At 53.3% G+C, this 18,515-nt stretch overlaps 5 protein-coding genes across 5 annotated transcripts; 3 read left to right on the top strand and 2 right to left on the bottom strand.

The window, feature by feature from the left end:
* Positions 1-1,280: 1,280 nt before the first annotated feature.
* Z517_04347 (uncharacterized protein) lies at positions 1,281-3,607 on the top strand (the record flags this gene model as incomplete). The annotated part of the gene is made up of 4 exons (XM_013429676.1): positions 1,281-2,270; positions 2,327-2,626; positions 2,676-3,012; positions 3,066-3,607. 4 exons carry the CDS (start codon positions 1,281-1,283, stop codon positions 3,605-3,607), a joined length of 2,169 nt encoding a protein of 722 aa, XP_013285130.1.
* Positions 3,608-4,225: 618 nt separating this feature from the next.
* On the bottom strand, positions 4,226-6,167 carry Z517_04346 (uncharacterized protein; the record flags this gene model as incomplete). The annotated part of the gene is made up of 4 exons (XM_013429675.1): positions 4,226-4,582; positions 4,794-5,437; positions 5,499-5,881; positions 5,935-6,167. 4 exons carry the CDS (start codon positions 6,165-6,167, stop codon positions 4,226-4,228), a joined length of 1,617 nt encoding a protein of 538 aa, XP_013285129.1.
* Positions 6,168-10,375: 4,208 nt separating this feature from the next.
* On the top strand, positions 10,376-12,233 carry Z517_04345 (uncharacterized protein; the record flags this gene model as incomplete). Its single annotated transcript, XM_013429674.1, has 5 exons — positions 10,376-10,516; positions 10,583-11,318; positions 11,375-11,601; positions 11,668-11,979; positions 12,045-12,233. 5 exons carry the CDS (start codon positions 10,376-10,378, stop codon positions 12,231-12,233), a joined length of 1,605 nt encoding a protein of 534 aa, XP_013285128.1.
* Positions 12,234-13,696: 1,463 nt separating this feature from the next.
* Positions 13,697-15,673, top strand: Z517_04344 (uncharacterized protein; the record flags this gene model as incomplete). Its single annotated transcript, XM_013429673.1, has 4 exons — positions 13,697-13,703; positions 13,792-13,865; positions 13,928-14,724; positions 14,773-15,673. The coding sequence occupies 4 exons, from the start codon at positions 13,697-13,699 to the stop codon at positions 15,671-15,673; spliced, it is 1,779 nt and encodes a 592-aa protein (XP_013285127.1).
* Positions 15,674-17,028: 1,355 nt separating this feature from the next.
* Positions 17,029-17,451, bottom strand: Z517_04343 (uncharacterized protein; the record flags this gene model as incomplete). The annotated part of the gene is made up of 1 exon (XM_013429672.1): positions 17,029-17,451. The coding sequence occupies one exon, from the start codon at positions 17,449-17,451 to the stop codon at positions 17,029-17,031; it is 423 nt and encodes a 140-aa protein (XP_013285126.1).
* Positions 17,452-18,515: the final 1,064 nt, after the last annotated feature.

Raw genomic sequence — 18,515 nt, 5'->3', positions numbered from 1 at the left:
GGGGAACCCCTGTATGTAGAGAGAAGAGCAGAACAAATTGACTGCTGTGGAATGGATTCTGCCATCTCGTATCTCACGTGCACGTAAGGCTCTGTTCCCCCTTTAATGGATCTGTTTTGTGGGTCTCATTTCTTGGCATAAAGGCTTGGCAACAACTGCGATTTCGTGTCAAACTCGTGATGAGAGCAACTGGGCACAACTCGCGCTTCAGCAGAATCAAGTGACTGATGAGGGACAGTGGCCAGCTACTCAGGCTCGTCATGGCGGCTGCGCTAGATGCACGTCCTTCTCATCTTGGCAGCCTGTGAATCAATCCAGTATCAAAAAAGCCTTCTGACTTCCAGATCGGCCCGTCTTGAATCCATGAGGACCTCCAGTCCAGATCGACGGGCTCGCCATGTCGCCATAGCTCACCTTTGCGGATCCAGAACTCCAACACTAATAGCCGATGGGAGCACGAGGGCTGGCGTGGCTTGTCATCTTCTGACCTTTCCCGACTGGCGAATTGCATGCACCACCCAACTCTGGTAGGCGGAAAATCCGTAATAAGCTCATGCATATCACCTGCGGCTGTGATGGTTCGTGCTGGCCAGACGCAATGTCCAGAGCATAAGCCATCTCGGGGCTCTGCTATGTTCTTTCAAGGTATTCAGCTCGTCGGTACCGTCGACAACCTACGGATCTAATCTTCTATTCTTTCAGGACAGACGAATAACATGAGTTCGCTGAAGCCGTGTCGATCGGTTCTGGAGAGGGGTCGGAGGCCTGCAAAACTTTCTGCTGCATGTCCTCATGAACAGGAGAAGATGAATGCTTTTCCATGTGGAAGTAAAGCCAAATTCGAATTCCATCGCCACATACTTCATGCGCATAAATCTGGGATCTACCCCGAGGTTTTTGCACGTCCATCCTCAGTCCTCGAGCATTACCCAGGTACGTAGCAACCATGGGATCACCCTCCTCTAGGAGTTCGTCAACGGCGTCTTCGACCCGGGCTCGTCGTGCTTCAACGGTGTCCTCTGTGGAAGCAACCGGAGATGGAACAACTGGGGATGCTGGCCCCTCGGATAGGCCGCATGATGTCGACACTCGCGATCATGCCGAGGTATGCAGTTACACTTGTTTATCTGAGAGAGTCGCTCTGACCTGAGCAGAATTCCACCGCCTCCGAACACCTGAAATGGTCTCTTCCCGTCTTGCGACATCCTTCCAACGCCTCTTCTGCCAACACACATGCTACAGCGTGTACCTCGTCGCACACGAACGAGATGCGCAGAAGGATGTCCAATATCACCAAACGGGCTTCCGTTGCCATAGTCGATGTCGCGCATAAGGTTGATCCCCTTACAGTAACGCAAGGCAACCCTCTGGGGCTTGCGATCAACGAAATCCGAGGCGTTTCCTCGGCTGGCTACTCTGCACCAGGCCAGTTTGATGCCCGCCGCTACTCTTGCGAAACGTCCGAAATCCCCGCTATATCCGCTCCAGAGCTTGCCCGAACCTCCCAAGCCTTCTCGGACGATTCTACGGTTCGCCCAGGCATGAGTGAGAAAGAGGATGACTATTTGATCCAGAGACTCGCAATGCACGACGACATCGAGCGACTCTCAACCCTCAAACGCATCCTTTACAGGCTGTGCCCACTCTTGGTCATCATTACAATTGGTGCCAACTGGTTGTATTTCGTTCTCCGCGTCAAGTTCACCGTAGCTGCCGAGAATGCCGCACATGATGTATTCTGGATGGCGTGGGCTTTCATTATCGTCGAGCTCTTGGTTTCCCTTCCGGTGTTGCTGCAGAGTCTCTGGGGATGGCATATCATTGGGTTGAGAAAGAGGCCAAAGCTTCGCTTGGTCGGAGACAATGTTCCTTCGGTCGACGTGGTCATCACCTGCTGTCGGGAAGAAGATGATCTGATCCTCGATACCGCCAAAGCAGCCTGCAACATCGACTACCCCAGCGAACGGTTTCGCGTCATGGTCTGCGACGACGGGAAGTCTGAATCATTGCGGAATTTGGTGGAGAAGCTTGCCTTGACTCAGTATCCGAACCTCTACTACCGCTCAAGACCGAAATACCCTGGCGTCCCACATCACTTCAAGGCCGGCAATTTGAATGATGCTATCGAAGAGACCAAGAAACTACCGGGAGGGGCGGCCAACTTTCTTGCGGCTCTTGATGCTGACATGATCCCCATGAAAGACTGGCTCCGGGCACTCCTGCCTCACATGCTTCAGGATCCAAAGTGCTCAATGGCCTGTCCACCACAGGTGCGTTGGGCGTATCTTCCTTCTGGCGACGGCGGGATTTACTGACGTTCGCGTAGTTGTTCTACAATGTGCCAAGGGATGATCCTCTCTGCCAGAGCTTGGATACCTTTGTCCATATCGCGGAACCGATCAAGGACTCTCTCGGTGTGGCCTGGTGCACTGGATCAGGCTATGTTCTGAGACGTTCTGCCCTCGCCTCGATTGGAGGATTTCCTACTGGATCTCTTGCTGAGGATGTCTGCTGTTCAAGCATGCTTCTTGGCTCAGGCTGGAATACCGCCTTTGTCCACGAGCCCCTGCAATTTGGAACTGTGCCTGATTCTCTGGTGAGCCACTTGAAGCAACGCACAAGATGGGTAAGTCGGTCACAAATTGTACCTTTGTCGGGTTGCTAAACTGTCACAGACCATCGGCACTGTCCAAACCGCCCTGAAACTGAGATTCAGCTTATGTGGTCCGCTGGTGAAGCAAATGACCATCGCCCAGCGACTGTGCGGGTTTGTCTACACAATCTCCTCACTGTTCACCGTCTTCCTCGTGGCGTCGATGTTCACTGCACCTCTTGTGCTCGCTTCCGGCGGCAAGCTTGTCCCATACGCAGACAACAATCAGTTGCGATGGCTCATTCGCTCTGCATTCCTCAGCATGCTCTTGAATCGTGTGAATGAGATGATCTCCTTCTTGCCCTCGGGGTATCGCACTGGCCAGAGAGATACCAGGGCTCTGTTGTGGATGTCACCATGTGAGTAGTTTACCCCCAGCGACATGTTTGAGCCCTCTAACCACGTCCTTCAGTCCACGCCATCTCGGTCATCCGCACCTTCGTCCTTCCCAAGTGGTTGGGAGGCAAAGTCGCCGTCTTCACGTCGTCCGGTTCACAAAAGGATGAACTCAACGAACGGGACGCCCGCCTCCGGGCGCCCTTGTGGCGACGTCTCAAAGTCACCATCTGGGACTGTCAATGCTACCTCCACGTCGTCTACATCGTGTTCATCCTCGCCGCAGTCGGCATCAGTCTGCACGCCAACATCACCAACCCGCAAAACGACACGAAGACCAAAATTCTCATCGACGTGCTGACCCACGCGGGGTGGCCTCCCATCATCTGGATGACCTGCGGCCTGGCCTGCTGGGCGCCCATCAACTACGCCCTCTTCCCGCCCTCAGTCCCCGACAGGGAGGAGCTGCTCGACAGGGACCCCGTCACCGGCGTCGCCTACCCCAAGGAATCGTCCAAGAAGACCCAGACCTCGTGGGTCGCCTGGATCTTTGAGGCCCAGTACACCTTCCTCAGCGTCTACATGACCGCCGCGTGTGTCCTGTCTTTCTGGTTCTAATTGAAACAGAGAGTGAGATATTGTGCACGCGCATGAGAGGGTGTTTGTGTTTGTGTTTGTGCCGGTGGCTGTTGACTGGTGGCTGTTGAATGCCGTTACATGTGGGGTCTGAGTTGTGGGAACGGCTATTCCCAAGATATACGAGGCAGTATGAGGCAACATGAGACAATACGGTATGGGAAGGAAAATTGGATGGGAAGAAAATCTGTCAGTCGAAGATGATCCAGGGATTGGCGATAGTCTGGAAGGATCACAATCGCGGGGCGCAGGGCCGGTTACCGGGGCGGACCGTCATGACATGACATGACATGAATAGACAGAGGATGGATGGTGGGAACCCGGAAAGAGAGTTGATCGTTATGTAGCTAGCTAGTTAGCCAGATTCTATCCTTAAATACCGGCACGAACGAAAACTTGGGGGGAAAATACAGATGGAAATTTGCTTTTGGGATGTACGAAACAGCAGCCAGAGATATATCCCACCATCCTTCTCTTTCCTGTAACCTGTAAACTGCAACCTCTATGTATCGCAAATTCCCTGACCATTTCTTTGCCACTGCGACTATGCAGATACTGAATACAGGCCCTGTTCTCTCCAGTCCAGAGAGAGAGAGTCCTTCACGACGAGTCCATGCCGTTTGCCGGCGTGGATTTAACCCGCTGATGCGTGCGCAGGGTGACCATCACAAGACCGTGTCCATCACGGCCATCACTACCACTGCCACTGCCACCGTACCTGCTCCTCATGCGCAGCCTCGCGCCGAACTTGAACACGACAATGCTGATAGGGTACAATGCGGCGGAGATGACGCCAAAGGTGCCGTACGCCCAGTCGCCGCCCAGGTTGGTGATCATTTGGATGATGGCGAGGGGAATCACGGCGGCGACGAGGAGGCGCAGGCTGGCGGCCACGGTGAGCGCCGAGAGCGTGCCCGTCGCGGGGTAGGCGTCGAAGAGGTATGAGATGTAGGATATCTGTTTTTTGGCGCGAAACAGAAGTTCAGTCAGTCAGTCAGTCAGTCAGTCAGTCAATCAATCAATCAATCAATAAATCAGGGGGGAATAACGACGACATCGTATGTACCGGGGGGGGGGGGGAGGGGGTTGCATAGGTGCATGGTGGGCGTGAGGATGAGCGGTCAAAAGTGGCAAGCAAGAGGAGGACGGCAAAGGGTTGTTTCCGTACCAGAATCATCATACTCCCCCAAACATAGATGCCTGTGCCGACGATGGGCAGAAAGTGATTGATCGAAGGCACGGTCGTGTAGCCGACCCAGAAGAAGGCGCCCGTCATCAAAACTCCGCCGACCATTGCCGGGACGAGCCTGTACTCGATCTCCATCTGCACCATCTCCTGGTCTTTGCACTGCCGCATCTTCAACAGGATCAGGAACTGCTCGATCACAGTCGCCGTGCCGGCGGCGAGCAAAGCGCCCACCACAGCGGAGATAAATGCCAGCCCGGAAGATCGGATGCCGAATCCATACGTCAAATTAAGTGCCGCGGGGACGGCGATGAACCACTGGAAAGTGGTGCCAAAGACAAAGGACACGTACAGCGTCGTCATGATGACTATGGGTTCGGTAAATATCATGATCAGGGGGTCGACAACGGTCAGCTGGGCCATGCGGCGGAGAGTGGTGCCCGATTGAGCAGGGGGAAGGTCATGAGGTCTGCCCACGCGTCGAGCTCGGGTGCGGACAATCTCTCGAGCATAGGTCTCTGGAGCGCCGATGCCGATGAGGTATGCCGCGAGACAGACCATCAGGGAAACATACGCCGTCCATCGCCAGGACGTGCTTGGGACGATGCTCCCGAGAATGATGGGCCCTGTGGCAAAGACATCAATCAGTATCTGTCCTAAACAGAAGGGGAAACGGGATTTCTATACCGAAAGCTGCCCCGAGGTATGAAGCTAGCGTCAATCCGGAGTAGTATGTAACAGTAGTCCTCGCAGGCCAGACATCTGCGAATGTGCCTTCGATGAGCACGAGACACGGGCCTCCCCCGAGTCCAGCGAAGAATCGCAAGACGGCCAGGGCTCCAATACTCTGAGCTCGACTGGAGCCAAGGAGAAACAAGGCGCAGATTGGCAGACTGACAAAGTAGACAGGGGCACGGCCAAATCTTTCCGTCACATGAGGGGTGTAGACCGGGGCAAAAGCAATGCCGACAAGGTAAAGGGAGAATGGAGCAATGGCGAGAGTCATTGAGATGTTGAACTCTGCGACCACATCGCCAATGCCAATCGTGTACGACGTGAGTCCAAATGCGCTGTCGATGTGTCAGCTTAAGCATACTGAGAGTAGGGGAAGTGGTGTACATACACTGCAAAAGCGAATGAGAAGGCGACGAAGGAGACATAGACCTTTCGGTGTAGAGGCCAGTTCTGGGGGTTATCAGGATCTGAGGTCGGCATGGGGTTGCTGATTCCTCCCATTGCCTCCTCCATGGGGCCAGTATGATCCATTGACATCCTATCAGTCTGATCTGCCGACTCCTCTGTCTGGAGTCCCATATACTCCGTTGTCTGCATATGGAGCGGTGTCTGGTCCTCCATTGGAGCAATAATTAGTCGGTATGATCGGAGGTCTCGACGATGTGATTGAAACGTGCTTGAATGGTGAGGATATGTAGCTCTGTGTTCCAGCTGCTCCTGTGTGAATGGCAAAAGACAAATCCTACAAAGAAAGAAAGAGCCTGAACTTATATCTGCTGGAGGAAAGGGAATGAATGTACCCCTTCAACCAAAAAGGCAGATCGGACATTAGTTGGCAGCATGATGTCTAAACAATTTCTTGGCCTACAGCAGCCTCTTTGAGCTTGAGTAGGCGGGTCGAGTTTCATGTAGAGAGCTCTCACCAACCGGTACCGAAGCGACGCTCGCATCCAGCCCGCCGATGGAGCGGATCGACGCATTGCGGACCGCTGGCGCAGCTCCAAACGGGGAACTCCATGTGCAATGGGCCGCGACATCGTGACGAAACCACATAACGGCTCGTTGTCAGGCCCATTTCAGATCGTCCTCAAGGAAAATATGATCGGGTTGTCCAATCCAAAGCCAGCTCGGCGACGGGGAATGACAAATGTGCTACAGCAACGTGCTATCAATGGCTATGCTTGCAGGTAGTCAGGCAAAATCAATGGCAGCTATACCCTGTATGCGGATGCGATTCGGCCGTGGACTCCAGAGGCTGTCCGAGGCAGATCAAAAGGGGCGGAGAGTGATGAAGGCAACTGTTTGGGATACGGAGATGGAAAGCTGCGCCCAGAAGATCAGTCAGCACTTATGTAACTACCTCGAGACTAGTCTATATCGGGAAAGACTTGGCGTCCTTGGCACGAGTTTATCTTCAGGCCGCCCCGAAGCCCCAATTTCCTCGATTGCATTGATTCCATCATCAGGAATCCACGAATACAACCGACCACGACTCTGCTCACTCCGCCCCGGCCATGCTCCACGCCGCGGTCCTGACCTGCACAAATGAGTATCAGCCTCGTTAATCTGAAGCTTCAGTGGAATAAGCTGTCCAAGACTCTGAACCTCTTGGCTTCAAGGATTTCCTTGGCTGTTCGAAGTACTTTCCAGCTCCGCCTCAGTGGGATCGGCTTATCCTCGAACAGCTCATACGGAGACTCGGAGATTCCAAATGGCAACAACTACAAGGTACAGGTGAAACAGGCTATACAGGAGCACAGGTCATTAAGAGCAACATTGATCGAAATGGCACTCGATTGTGAACAGAGCTCAGGCTCGCATTTCTTGGAACGTTGATCTGCCCCCTTTACCGTAAAACAGCTGCAGAAGGAATCCTGCGATCCACGAGCTTATGATATCAACAGAGAAATGGGCCGCTCTCCACATGAACTCCTAAATTTGTGCTGCTACAGCCACTCGATGCATGTGCTTCGACTCCGGACACATATCTATGGAAACCCAAATCCTGGTCGACATTCGCCAATCCACGACCCGGGCCGACTCTAGCACTGCTGATACAGATGTTTATCTTCATCTAGGGACTTGAGGACAGTACAGATAGGAGCCGGCATACTTCTACGAAATTCAGAAAACAGCAACTACCGAGTATCGAAGGCAGGCCACGTATGTACACGCATCCACTTCCACACATGCCCCGAGAGAAGTTCCGAAGCTCGTCCCCTATGTGGAAGATGAGCTGCAAACTGTGGGTTTCTCTGATCTTGTATTTTATCTTGTCGTGCATGTGTCATTTTCACATCGTTCCCACCGGCCACTTTATCTCGAACCTCGCAGCCTCCAGTTGTGCAACCGATGGCGCCACTAACATGAGCTGTCTGCCACAACATTCAAGATACAGCTTCCTGTGTAGTGGCAGACTGTACACATTGTGATATCAAGGCGAATATCACGCGCATCCTTCTTGCTGAAGCAAATGCAATTTCAGCAAACAAAGGTATGGGGGTCACATGTGCTCCTCTTCATTGGGTGCTTGACAATGGGCCACTTTTATGATGCCGCCGAATAGTCGCTCCAAGTGCCCTGATGGTCTCTAATCAACTCCTTGTGGGGAGCCGTCTACTGAACCCACCTTAGCATTCAGCCTGAGATGTCTTTACGTTAGACCTAACTTGTCCATCTTTCTTAGAAGATATGACTCCGCATCGCGCTCGAGTCTAGATTTTCGGCACCAGACGTATACTTCACAGGCTTCGAGTACATTGGTTGTCTGCCGAGATCTCCTCACATGACAAGCCACCTTGGGACGACTGAAGTCATTGCCTCCTTGTCCAATGCCCGCGGAATGCCCAGATCCCCGATGTATGGAAAGTGCTGGACCCGTCCCACAGAATGGCCACATGCACAGACGTGAAAGGAGAATTTCTAATGGCTGACCAGAATCGGCAAGCAGCCAGCACTTCAGATCAGATGGCGCCGCATTCGTGAGGTGTGCCGAGTATACCTACGCGAGCATCAGGAAGGACGAAGAGGGACTGTCGGCAAAGTTTCAGCCACGACTCCAAGAACAGTTGCCAATCAGTGTCTGGACGTGCATGGTCCAGGAAGGACATGTTTCAAGAGATGATGGAGAAATGTATTCGGACACCGCAGTAACGAAGCCCTTTCACTGAGGTACGTATTTGCCATGATCAAGCATTCCCCGGTCCGAAGCATGTGGGAGCCCCGATCGGCAATATGATTGTGTCTACAACCGGCCGGTCCAGTGTCAACTACTCATGGAAGTCTCCCTCTGTTGACGCGAGGAATCTTCTCACAGGGCGCAACCCAATGTACATCGCGGATCAAGAGGCCTGGAAGGTGGATGGATGGTAGACCCGTAACTCTCAACTACCTCCTGCAAAAGTCAGTCATGCGACAACCGAGATAATTGTTAGCCTCAAAACACGCCCTCTACCGTCCATCTCTTTACCCCAGAAAACGTTCGCTAAGACCATTTCAGCCCCAGAGCGTATATGGGTGGGTATTTGGCTTATAACTCTCCTTCTACACCAAAAATGGGATACCGGCTGGGGCTGGAGTATTGGTTTTGTGGGTTGCCCTCGTGTCTTGGGCCTTACAAGTATAGCATGCCGATACTCCAGCCCTTGAAGAAGTCTAGAGCTGGAAATAACGACTTTGTTGGGTTGCCTTTTTTGGCAAATGAATTGCGCAAATACCCTGTCTTGAGCCAACAGAAAGGTAGCATCCCTGACCTGGTGACTGTGTTTGACTGGGTGACACACGTCCCAATATGATTCGGTTAAAGGGCGAAGCAACTTCATCCACAACGGACTAAACCCACACACCGGCTTCAAACAAATTGCCGAAGCTCCAACCATCGACAAAGTCTCCCTCCTCCCTGCGGAGAATTCGATCACTGCCGACGAGGACGCTCAAAAGAGACCAGTGTCCAGATCTGTGTCGATCAGAGTTGGAAATCTCCACGATTGAATGTTTGCAACAGCACAGGACCCTCCGCCCGTGGGCAGCATTTTCCCATGAGAGACCTTCGGAAGCGCGTTCCTGGCCGCACTTCCGGTCCCCCTGGCGTTCTGGGCACGAACCCGCGACGGGCTTCCCTATCGCCACAAGAGGTGGCAAGCTGCCCTCAGTTTCTTGTGAGCGTTCCAATTGCCAGCATCGCAATCCATTCTATAGACTGTCCAGGTTATGTGTTGGTGATGGGTGGGAACCGGAGGCGACACTACTTCCAACAGCTTTTTGTTGAAGGACAAGTCTTGCCACATGAAATGTGATGATTCAAAAAGTGGCTGTCTGTGATGAGGCAATGAATTGGCACTGGATCGACAACTGGACATCAACTCACGACTGGACGAGGCTGGGCTTTTGGGAGCTCTCACCGACTTGGATGACCGCCGAAGCCAGGGTCTGTCTAGGCATCACATTCATTATTCCAATTTGCCAGTGGGTCATTGCCGGCTTTCAGTTTAGTCTACTCCAGCATTTCCCCGGACCCTCGCCCAGAGCGCCTAGGAGCTGGGAAGACCGGGCAGACTTGTTGCCTATCACAAGCTAGCATGAGACCATCCATTCGCCTCTTACGTGGGGCTTGTCCCCCTCATTATCGACGACACTGAAACTATCCCAGAATTGTCAAGGTGCCCCCCGGACCTTTTCGATCCCAACTGCCTTAAAACGGACGTTGAGCTTTTGCTGGGGTGTTTTCAGAGGTATATCAACCGACTCTCTGGAGGAGTGCGACATCCCAGCCAACCTCACCTGATCTTTTACCTTGGATCCTCGTTGGCAATCCGAGACTCACCACCGCAATGGCGACCGCAAAGCCTGATACCCTGAAAGCGCATTGGAAGTGCATCGCAGCATGTACCTTGGTTAGCATGTGTCCGTTCCAATATGGAGTGGATTTTGGTATTATTGGTGGTCTACAGGCGATGCCTGGCTTTTTGGATGTATGCTTGTCTCGTCGAGGATGATGTGTGTGCCTACGAACGTCGGCTCTAATAACGATGGAACAGGTCTTTGGAGAAAAGGATCCAAACTCGCCCATCGGGTACAACATTTCCCACACACGCCAGCAGTTGATCTCGTCCCTGATGATCCTGGGCGCCTTCATCAGCTCTTCCTTTGCCGGCCCCGTTGCGAGGTTCTGCGGCCGAAAGATGTCCATCTGGATCGCGGCTCTGCTGTGCGTCGTGGCGAATGTCATCATGATGGCCACGACGAGCATCGGAGCTCTATATTTCGCGCGGTTCCTGATCGGCATCGCCAACGGCATGCTCATGACCTTTTCACAGCTATATCTCCAGGAGTGTTCCCCCGCGAAATTTCGAGGGCTCGTCATTGCACTTTTCCAGTCCTGGACGTCGATCGGGACCCTGGTTGGTACCATCATCGACAACTTCACCGTCAAGCTCGATGGCAAACAGCAATACATTGTCCCCCTGGGGATCATCTACATTGTACCGGGGTTTTTGTCCGTCGGCATGCTCTTTATCCCCGAAAGCCCCCGATGGTTCCTCCTCCAGGACAAGGCCGAGAAAGCCCGCAAGGCTCTCAAATGGCTCCGACCCTATCCCGAGACGGTCGACGACGAGATCAAGGAGATCCAAGACGCCATTGAGGCCGAGCGGGCTTTGGCCAAGAGCGCCGACATCCTGGACATGTTCCGCAACCCTGTCGACCGCAGACGCACTCTTCTTTCTGTGGGGGCTGTCTCTCTCCAGGCGGCTTCTGGTGCCATGTATATGATCTGTGAGTTGTGCAGCAGGTCTTGTCTGAAATAAGGATCGCTAACCAAGATTCTCCAGCGTACGGCACCTATTTCTTTGAGATGGCTCATGTCGGCTCCGCGTTCGAAAACTCGTGCATCCTGGTCGCGGTGGGGGTCGCTGCCATCTTGATCAACAGCGCCGTCATCACCAAATGGGGTCGGAGGCGGGTCTTCTTGACCATCGGCATGATCCTTTGCGGCCTCACGCAGCTCATTGTCGCCGTTGTGTACGACAAAAAAGGTCCAAGCACCTCGACTGGACGAGTGAGTTTCTCCTGGACCGGTCCTGATCATGATAGCAACCCTGGCTTTCTAATGCACTCGGTGTAGGTTATTGTCGGCGTCTCCGTCGTCTACATTGTTGGCTACAACGGCATGGTGGCAACCTACGCGTGGCTTTGTGGCGGCGAGTTCCCATCGCAGCGTCTCCGAAGCTACACGTTTGGGCTGGCAGCGTCGATCGGCTTCCTGGGAGCCTGGCTCGCCACCTTTACCGCTCCGTATTTCATCAACCCGGATTCATTGAACTGGGGCCCCAAGTATGGCTACATCTGGACCCCGTCGTGTTGGATCGGGGCATTGTGGACGTTCTTCTACCTCCCCGAGGTGCAGAACCGGACTTTTGAGGAAATCGACGAAATGGTGAGTCTAGACAGAGAATCCACCCGAATAATGAGTACATTGCTAACCCGGGGTTGTTTGTGTAGTTCGAAGCACGTCTGCCCGCTCGCAAGTTCCGCACGTACAAGTGTGTGGGATCAGTTGCCGCCGTGGCCATGGCTGCAAAGGAGGACGGAAGCAGTGCCAGCGAAAAGGACCACGCCGAAGTCAGGCACGAGGAGGTCATTTTCAGCAACGAGAAGGTTGCGACTGAGACTGCGGTTGCCATCGGTTGAAGGTGTTCAAGGGGTTTATAGTGTCCCATGACATCAACAATCCCAGGGGGGCACTGTCAAGATTCACAGGCTCACTTGCTGGACACGATGAGCGCGGGCGTGATGATCTTGTAGCCAGCACAGCAGAGGATGTTTCTCGTGAAGATGGAGTGTAATCGACCACCAGACGAAGAATTGTGCACTTTCATCCCACGGTGAACCGAATTGAGGCCATCGTCCACAGTGAGTGACAAACCACAATGGTTTACGACGAGTAAGCGCGTGGTAGGAAGGGGTTTATTCCGGAATGAGCCTATCCACAATAAAATTAATGGCCTCTTTTCTCCTCCTCCTCCTCTTCCAGACTTGACTTTACAGTACCTCGCTTGTGCACGCCACATGCTGGACAAAGCCGCCCGGCATGTGTCCCGATCTGACTTGGCTTGCTCGATTGGATCTCCAGGAATTTTACAAATCATCGGGTCTGACGCCAGGATCGTTGGTGTTCGTTGGCATGCAGCTTGTCTCTCGTAGGTACTTTGTACGCACCGAGGTGTTGTGTATGTATGTCAGCCGGCCCGTGACGACAACTTCAGGCGATCAAGGCACATGCGAGGGGGGTGGGAATGGTGGCCTTGCAGATTCTCGTACCGAGTTATGCGGCTGAAGCGGTTCGGGTGCCTGCGCCCTAGAGAGAGACAGCCTGAGAGAAGAAGAGAAGAAGAGACTCTTTGTGGACGCCCCCACGAAAACCCCCACCTGCGCATTGATGACTGGGCCTTGGTGAGGTGAGCGAGCTGGTGAGCCACTCACTGCTAGCCGCCTGCGCTCCAGCCCGAACTCTGGAAGATCTCAGCCGATCAGTCTATTTCACCCTCCACAGTTTTGACAGGTCCTTATCGCTTTGCCCAAAGGTTTGTCGGTAACCGAAAAAGTGGCCCTGTCATTATTGATCAGGCCCAACCACATGGTGCGAGAGGCAAGAGCCGAGAGAGCCACGCCTACATCGTCAATTGGTTGGATTCCAAAACGCAGTCGGGCTGCCACCCATGATGATACCGCCACCACCACCACTACCACCAAACACCATCGCCTCGATCACTGCCATCAGCTTACGGATCGGGCTGACTCTGGGCACTTACTAGGTGGCATTTAGGCTGTGGACTTTTCGTCTCTTTCCCAAATATCATGGCCAAAAGTGAAGTGAAAGGTCGATTCTGACTGTTCGGAGCTAATTGGGAAGCAGGTTGGTGCCGAATCCGTCACCATCTTCTCTCTCTCTCCCCCTCTCTTCACTTTTCAGACCCCCCCGAGTTTTGTCGTGAAGGCAGCCCCCTTCCATCTCGCCCTATCTCTCTCACTTCTCTAGAAAAATGGCTCTCACATCCCTTGTTGTGATTATTCCGCCTTTGCTCTCCCGGCTGATCTCTGCAACGTGCTGAGCGACGTGACACCTGATACCCCGGACTTTGACATGTCAACCGATGCCATGTACGACTATCTGATTGTTGGAGCTGGCAAGTCGATCCCTTTCACGCCTTCCAATCAGACCCCTCCAATTCGCTAACAGGTCTTTCAGGCCCCTCAGGGCTGTGCGCCGCAAAGACGATACGCGAATGTGAGCCTGAGGCTAGAGTGAAAATTCTGGACTCTGTAAGTTGTCACTGGTGCTGGACGGCGGGTTTGATTCACGTACTGATTCATTCACGCATCAGAACAAAACGGTTGGTGGTGTCTGGTCCAAAGAGAATCTCTATCCCGGCCTCAAGACGAACAATGTCCGCGGAGGTATCGACTTTTCGGATTTCCCCATGCACGATGGCTTTGGCGTGCCTGAGGGTCAGCATGTCTCCGGTGAAGCAATGCACGAGTACATCAGAGCGTATGCTGAAACTTTCGACCTCTTGCGTTTAATCGACTTCAACTCGACCGTCGCCGAAATTTCCAAGCTCAAAGACGTCCAAGGCTGGAATGTCAAACTTGACTCAGGGGCCGATCTGCAGACGCACAAGTTGGTCGTCGCGACAGGTGTCACAAATGTGCCACACAGACCAGAACTGAGCGGCTCGGAGGATTTTGGCGGTCCAATCATGCATTCGGCAGAACTGGGAATGAAGGGCAGCGTTCTCACCAATGACCCTAGTATTGAAACGATTGCCGTGCTTGGAGGTGGCAAGTCTGCCTACGATGCCGTCCATCTCGCCGGTAAGGCTGGTAAGAAGGTGGAATGGATTATCAGAAAGTCGGGCAAGGGTCCTGAGTGGATCTTCCCCGCCCGTACCATGGGACCACTACAAGCAGTGCGAGAAAAGCTCCCGGCCAGGAGATTCGTGTCCTTCTTCAGTCCGTGCTTGTGGAATGACGGATTCGGCTGGATCAGAAATTTCCTCCATTTCACCAAGCTCGGCAAGATTATCTCACAGGGCTTTTGGGCCAATCTCCACAAGGCGACTCTGGACGATTGCGGCATGTTGAAAGATGAGAGAACCAAGGTCTTGGAGCCGGAGCAGAGGTATGTTTCTCTTGTGAATCGATGGCTCGTCTAACATCACATGTCTAGCCCTTTCTGGTACGGCACCGCGTCCGGAATTTATAGTTACGAGAAGGACATCTACGAGATGATCAAGACTGGTGAGGTACGAGTCCACCGCGAAGACATCCTCCGCCTGTCCAAAGGTGCCATCAACTTCGTCAGTGGCTCCAACATCCAAGCCGACGCTCTAGTTACCGCGACAGGCTTCTCTGCAAATTCTACTATCAAGTTCGTCCCCGACACCATACATGCCGACCTCGGTATTCCGTCCACCAGCTACAGCCAGGAGCAGTATAATTTCTGGCAGGACCTGAACGACAAGGCCAACATGATTATCGGCTCCAAATTCCCGCGCCTACTTGCTGGGCCGTTCAAATCACCCACGTCGACCGTCATCCAACCTTTTAACCCCGGCATGGATCGCGAGGTCAACTACACGCCCTTCCGACTCTACCGCGCCATCGCACCGCCCGGGCCAACTCGGGACGGTGACAACTCGCTCGCGTTCATCAGCATGTTCTCCAACCTGGCCAACACGCCGCGGTGCGAGCTACAATGTCTCTGGGCGTACGCGTACCTCAACCACAAACTCGACATCGACCCGGCCTCTGTATTCGACGAGGCAGCCTTGACGGCACAGTACGCCAAGCACCGCGCACCCTACGGCCACGGCCGGTTCTTCCCGGACCTGGTCTTCGACCAAGTGCCGTATCTGGACTTGCTCCTCCAGGACCTCAACCTGAAGTACTGGCGGAAAGGGAATTTCTTTGCCGAGCTGTTCAGCCCCTACATGGCTAAGGACTACAGGGGGGTTGTGCAGGAATGGCTGCGGAAGGATTCGGTATCGAAAAAGGGGGAATCCAAGACGAAAGTCGAGGGGGGCGGTGATCGCGAGAGAGAGCCGCTTCTAGGTGGCAAGGCGGTTTGAGGAGGGCAAACTTGTTTACCGTGGCGGCACTCCACACTTGTTGCGTTCAAAGGAGCATTTGGGCGACCGACTAGATAGATGATGAACGGATCCACGGACATGACTTTTTTGCCTCACTTTCCGAGATTCTGCACAGCACGACCACTGCCGGGTCTCCTATCTCTGCTCTCACGCTTCTCAAGACCACCGGATAAATGGATGGATGGAAGGAAGGATATGTTTTGGCCAGCAAGGCGTCCTGCGTCGGAGTTGAAGCTTTCCGGGGTTTCTTCTCCGTTCTTCCCGCCTCCATGCTCTCTCTCTCTCTCTCGTCCGTCCACACGTTGACTAGACCATCGTCACGTCATGTCACGGTACATGGTACGGCACATGGTACACGGCACATTCACTCTGGCGTTGCTGCTCGTGGTGCATGGCAGTGTAGGGGGTATGAATGGACAACTGCAAATGACGGATGATTAAATTACGAATGCAAATCTCAATTCGTATTCCAATTTTTTTTTTTTCAAAAATGACCATGATTCTTGTGTTTTGTTTTGTTCGCCGGTTTTTTTCCGCTTCCTCGTACCTCGTCCCTTGTCCCATGTACCATGTTATCTTACACGTCGCACATATCTGCAGTTGGAGACGAAGTAGGATGTGGATTAAAGAGATAGATAGATATTAGTGACGGATTGATAGGAAGGTGGATCCTTACTCGTCGGATGGTTATACCATGGCATGCCATGCCATGCCATGCCACGGCCCCCCACGGCCCCCCGGAGGTAGGAGTAGGAGTAAGGAGTAGGAGTGAAAAAGGCCAAGGACCTTGCCATGATATTCGTAGGGAGGGGGCGGAGACAACGAAAATAATATGAAAAACGCAGCAAAAACTCCACGAGGAAGAAAAAAAAAAGTAGGAAAGTAATAAGCTAACAAACTAATAAATAAGCAATGCGCATGGACTTTGGGCCCCCCGGATATTTGTTGTTTCTTAGAGGTTCCCGAATGGCGATGGAGATGGGGATGGGGACGCGGCCTATTGCCTGACGCGGTAATAGATCCTTCGAGGGTCATACCTAGCTCGCTAGGTGGGTAGGTAGGTATACAGTATAATGGAATGGTTACAGAGCCAGAGTCAGGACCAAGTACCCAAACCAGTATCCAGGCCACCACCAGATCTGCAGTAGCGATGATAGGCCACCGGTTACGCAACGAGCCCCCGACTGCCGTTTTAGGGAATTCCTTCATGATTACTCCGTGATACCACCTGTTTCAGACAATAGCCGACCGGGCCCCTCATCGCATCGCATTGTTACGTCTTCAACAATACACGACAGCGAACCTGTGCTTGTGTGATGTCCCCCCGTGCCGACTCAGGACCCTTGTCGGCCTTGGTGCCAAGCATATCTCATGTTCGTGTTGCACTCGCTCGCCCCCACGGCCATTGCGTCGGAGGCGACGAGGGCGGTGGAGGAGTCTGTCGACGACATGTTCACGTATGTCGCGGTAAAGTCGTGTCCCTTGCCGTCCTTGGCGTAGCGAAGATTGAACTTGCGGCACTCGACCGGGACGTCGGGCTCGGATGAAGACAGCGTCGAGGAGGCTTTGGCAGCGCTCGTACTGTACGGATAGCTCAGGTTGAAGTCGTAGCCCTTGCCGTCCTTCGCGTAGCGGGCGCTGACGGTGTCGCGGCTACCTGCAGGGAGGGAAGGTCGTGTTGACGAGGTCGACGATACAGAGGCGGCGCTGCTCGAGGACAGGCGGGAGAAGATGGACGGGCGCTTCGAGGTGGACATGGTATATCTGGTATGATGAATCTGGGCTAGATTGGTTGTGGCAGAACAGGGGGCGAAAGCTAACTATTGCTTCAAGATATAGTGAGTTTGAAATCAACTGTTGATTCTCGTCTTGTGGACATGGATTTGATGTGCAGAATCGCATTCATGAGCGGTGGACCAAGGGATATTTATACCATGAAGCGCGGATACCTCGTCTGATATACGCAGTAAACTGTCCTCTTTGCTCTGTGGCGTCACCATGTTGCCCACGTTGATGATTGTACGGAGAGTCTATCGCCTAATCAGTCAATGCTACAATGTCTTGACACTCGCTGATCTGTATGAAGCAATGGTGCGAGTGAGTGCCACAGATGCTAGGGCTGAGTCGGGGCTGGAGAAACATCCAATCCGAACAGCCATCGACAGGACATCATCTCACGAGGCTAGCAGCCACGCCAAAAGGGGCAACCGTTTCGCAGACTGGCTAGAAGGGAGTATGTTGATGTGATGATTGTTTGCACGTTGTGTGGAATCAGCAGTGCGTCAACTGAGCCTCTGCCATCCTTCAGGAGGTTTGCTGTACCCAGCCCTGTAGAAGTAGTATTGGGCAGCCCGTGGCTTTACAGCCTGCGCCTGTGGACGAATCAAGATCGCAGAATCATTCGACACATTCGGCGCTCGTGATGATTACGGTAACCGTTCTCGGTTGCTTGGAGTTGATGGCGGGGCTGAACTCAGCTGGCACCTTCGCGTGCGCTTGAACGGGGAAAGTGATCGACAGCGGTACATTGCAGACAACAAAGACACTTTCCAGATTCCAGAAGGCCGGGTAGTGAGTATTTCCTTCTCGACGAGCACCCAGCTGACCAAAGACACGCACCTATAGACACCGCGCAAGGGTATGGGACGCACTCGGCACTATTTGTCCAGAATAACAGACAAGCCAATGCAATATCTGACCTAGGCTTCTGTCTGCATCGTATTAGGAAACTGTGCTGGTGGTGTGTCAGGCAGCCACTTGAAAGGCAAAAGGACCTAGCCTCAAACGAGGACGCAGGTGTAGCTCTAGACCATGGTTTATT

Source organism: Fonsecaea pedrosoi (assembly GCF_000835455.1).
Source record: "Fonsecaea pedrosoi CBS 271.37 unplaced genomic scaffold supercont1.3, whole genome shotgun sequence".
NCBI lineage: Eukaryota > Fungi > Ascomycota > Eurotiomycetes > Chaetothyriales > Herpotrichiellaceae > Fonsecaea > Fonsecaea pedrosoi.
This window is presented reverse-complemented; position numbering and strand designations above follow the sequence as displayed.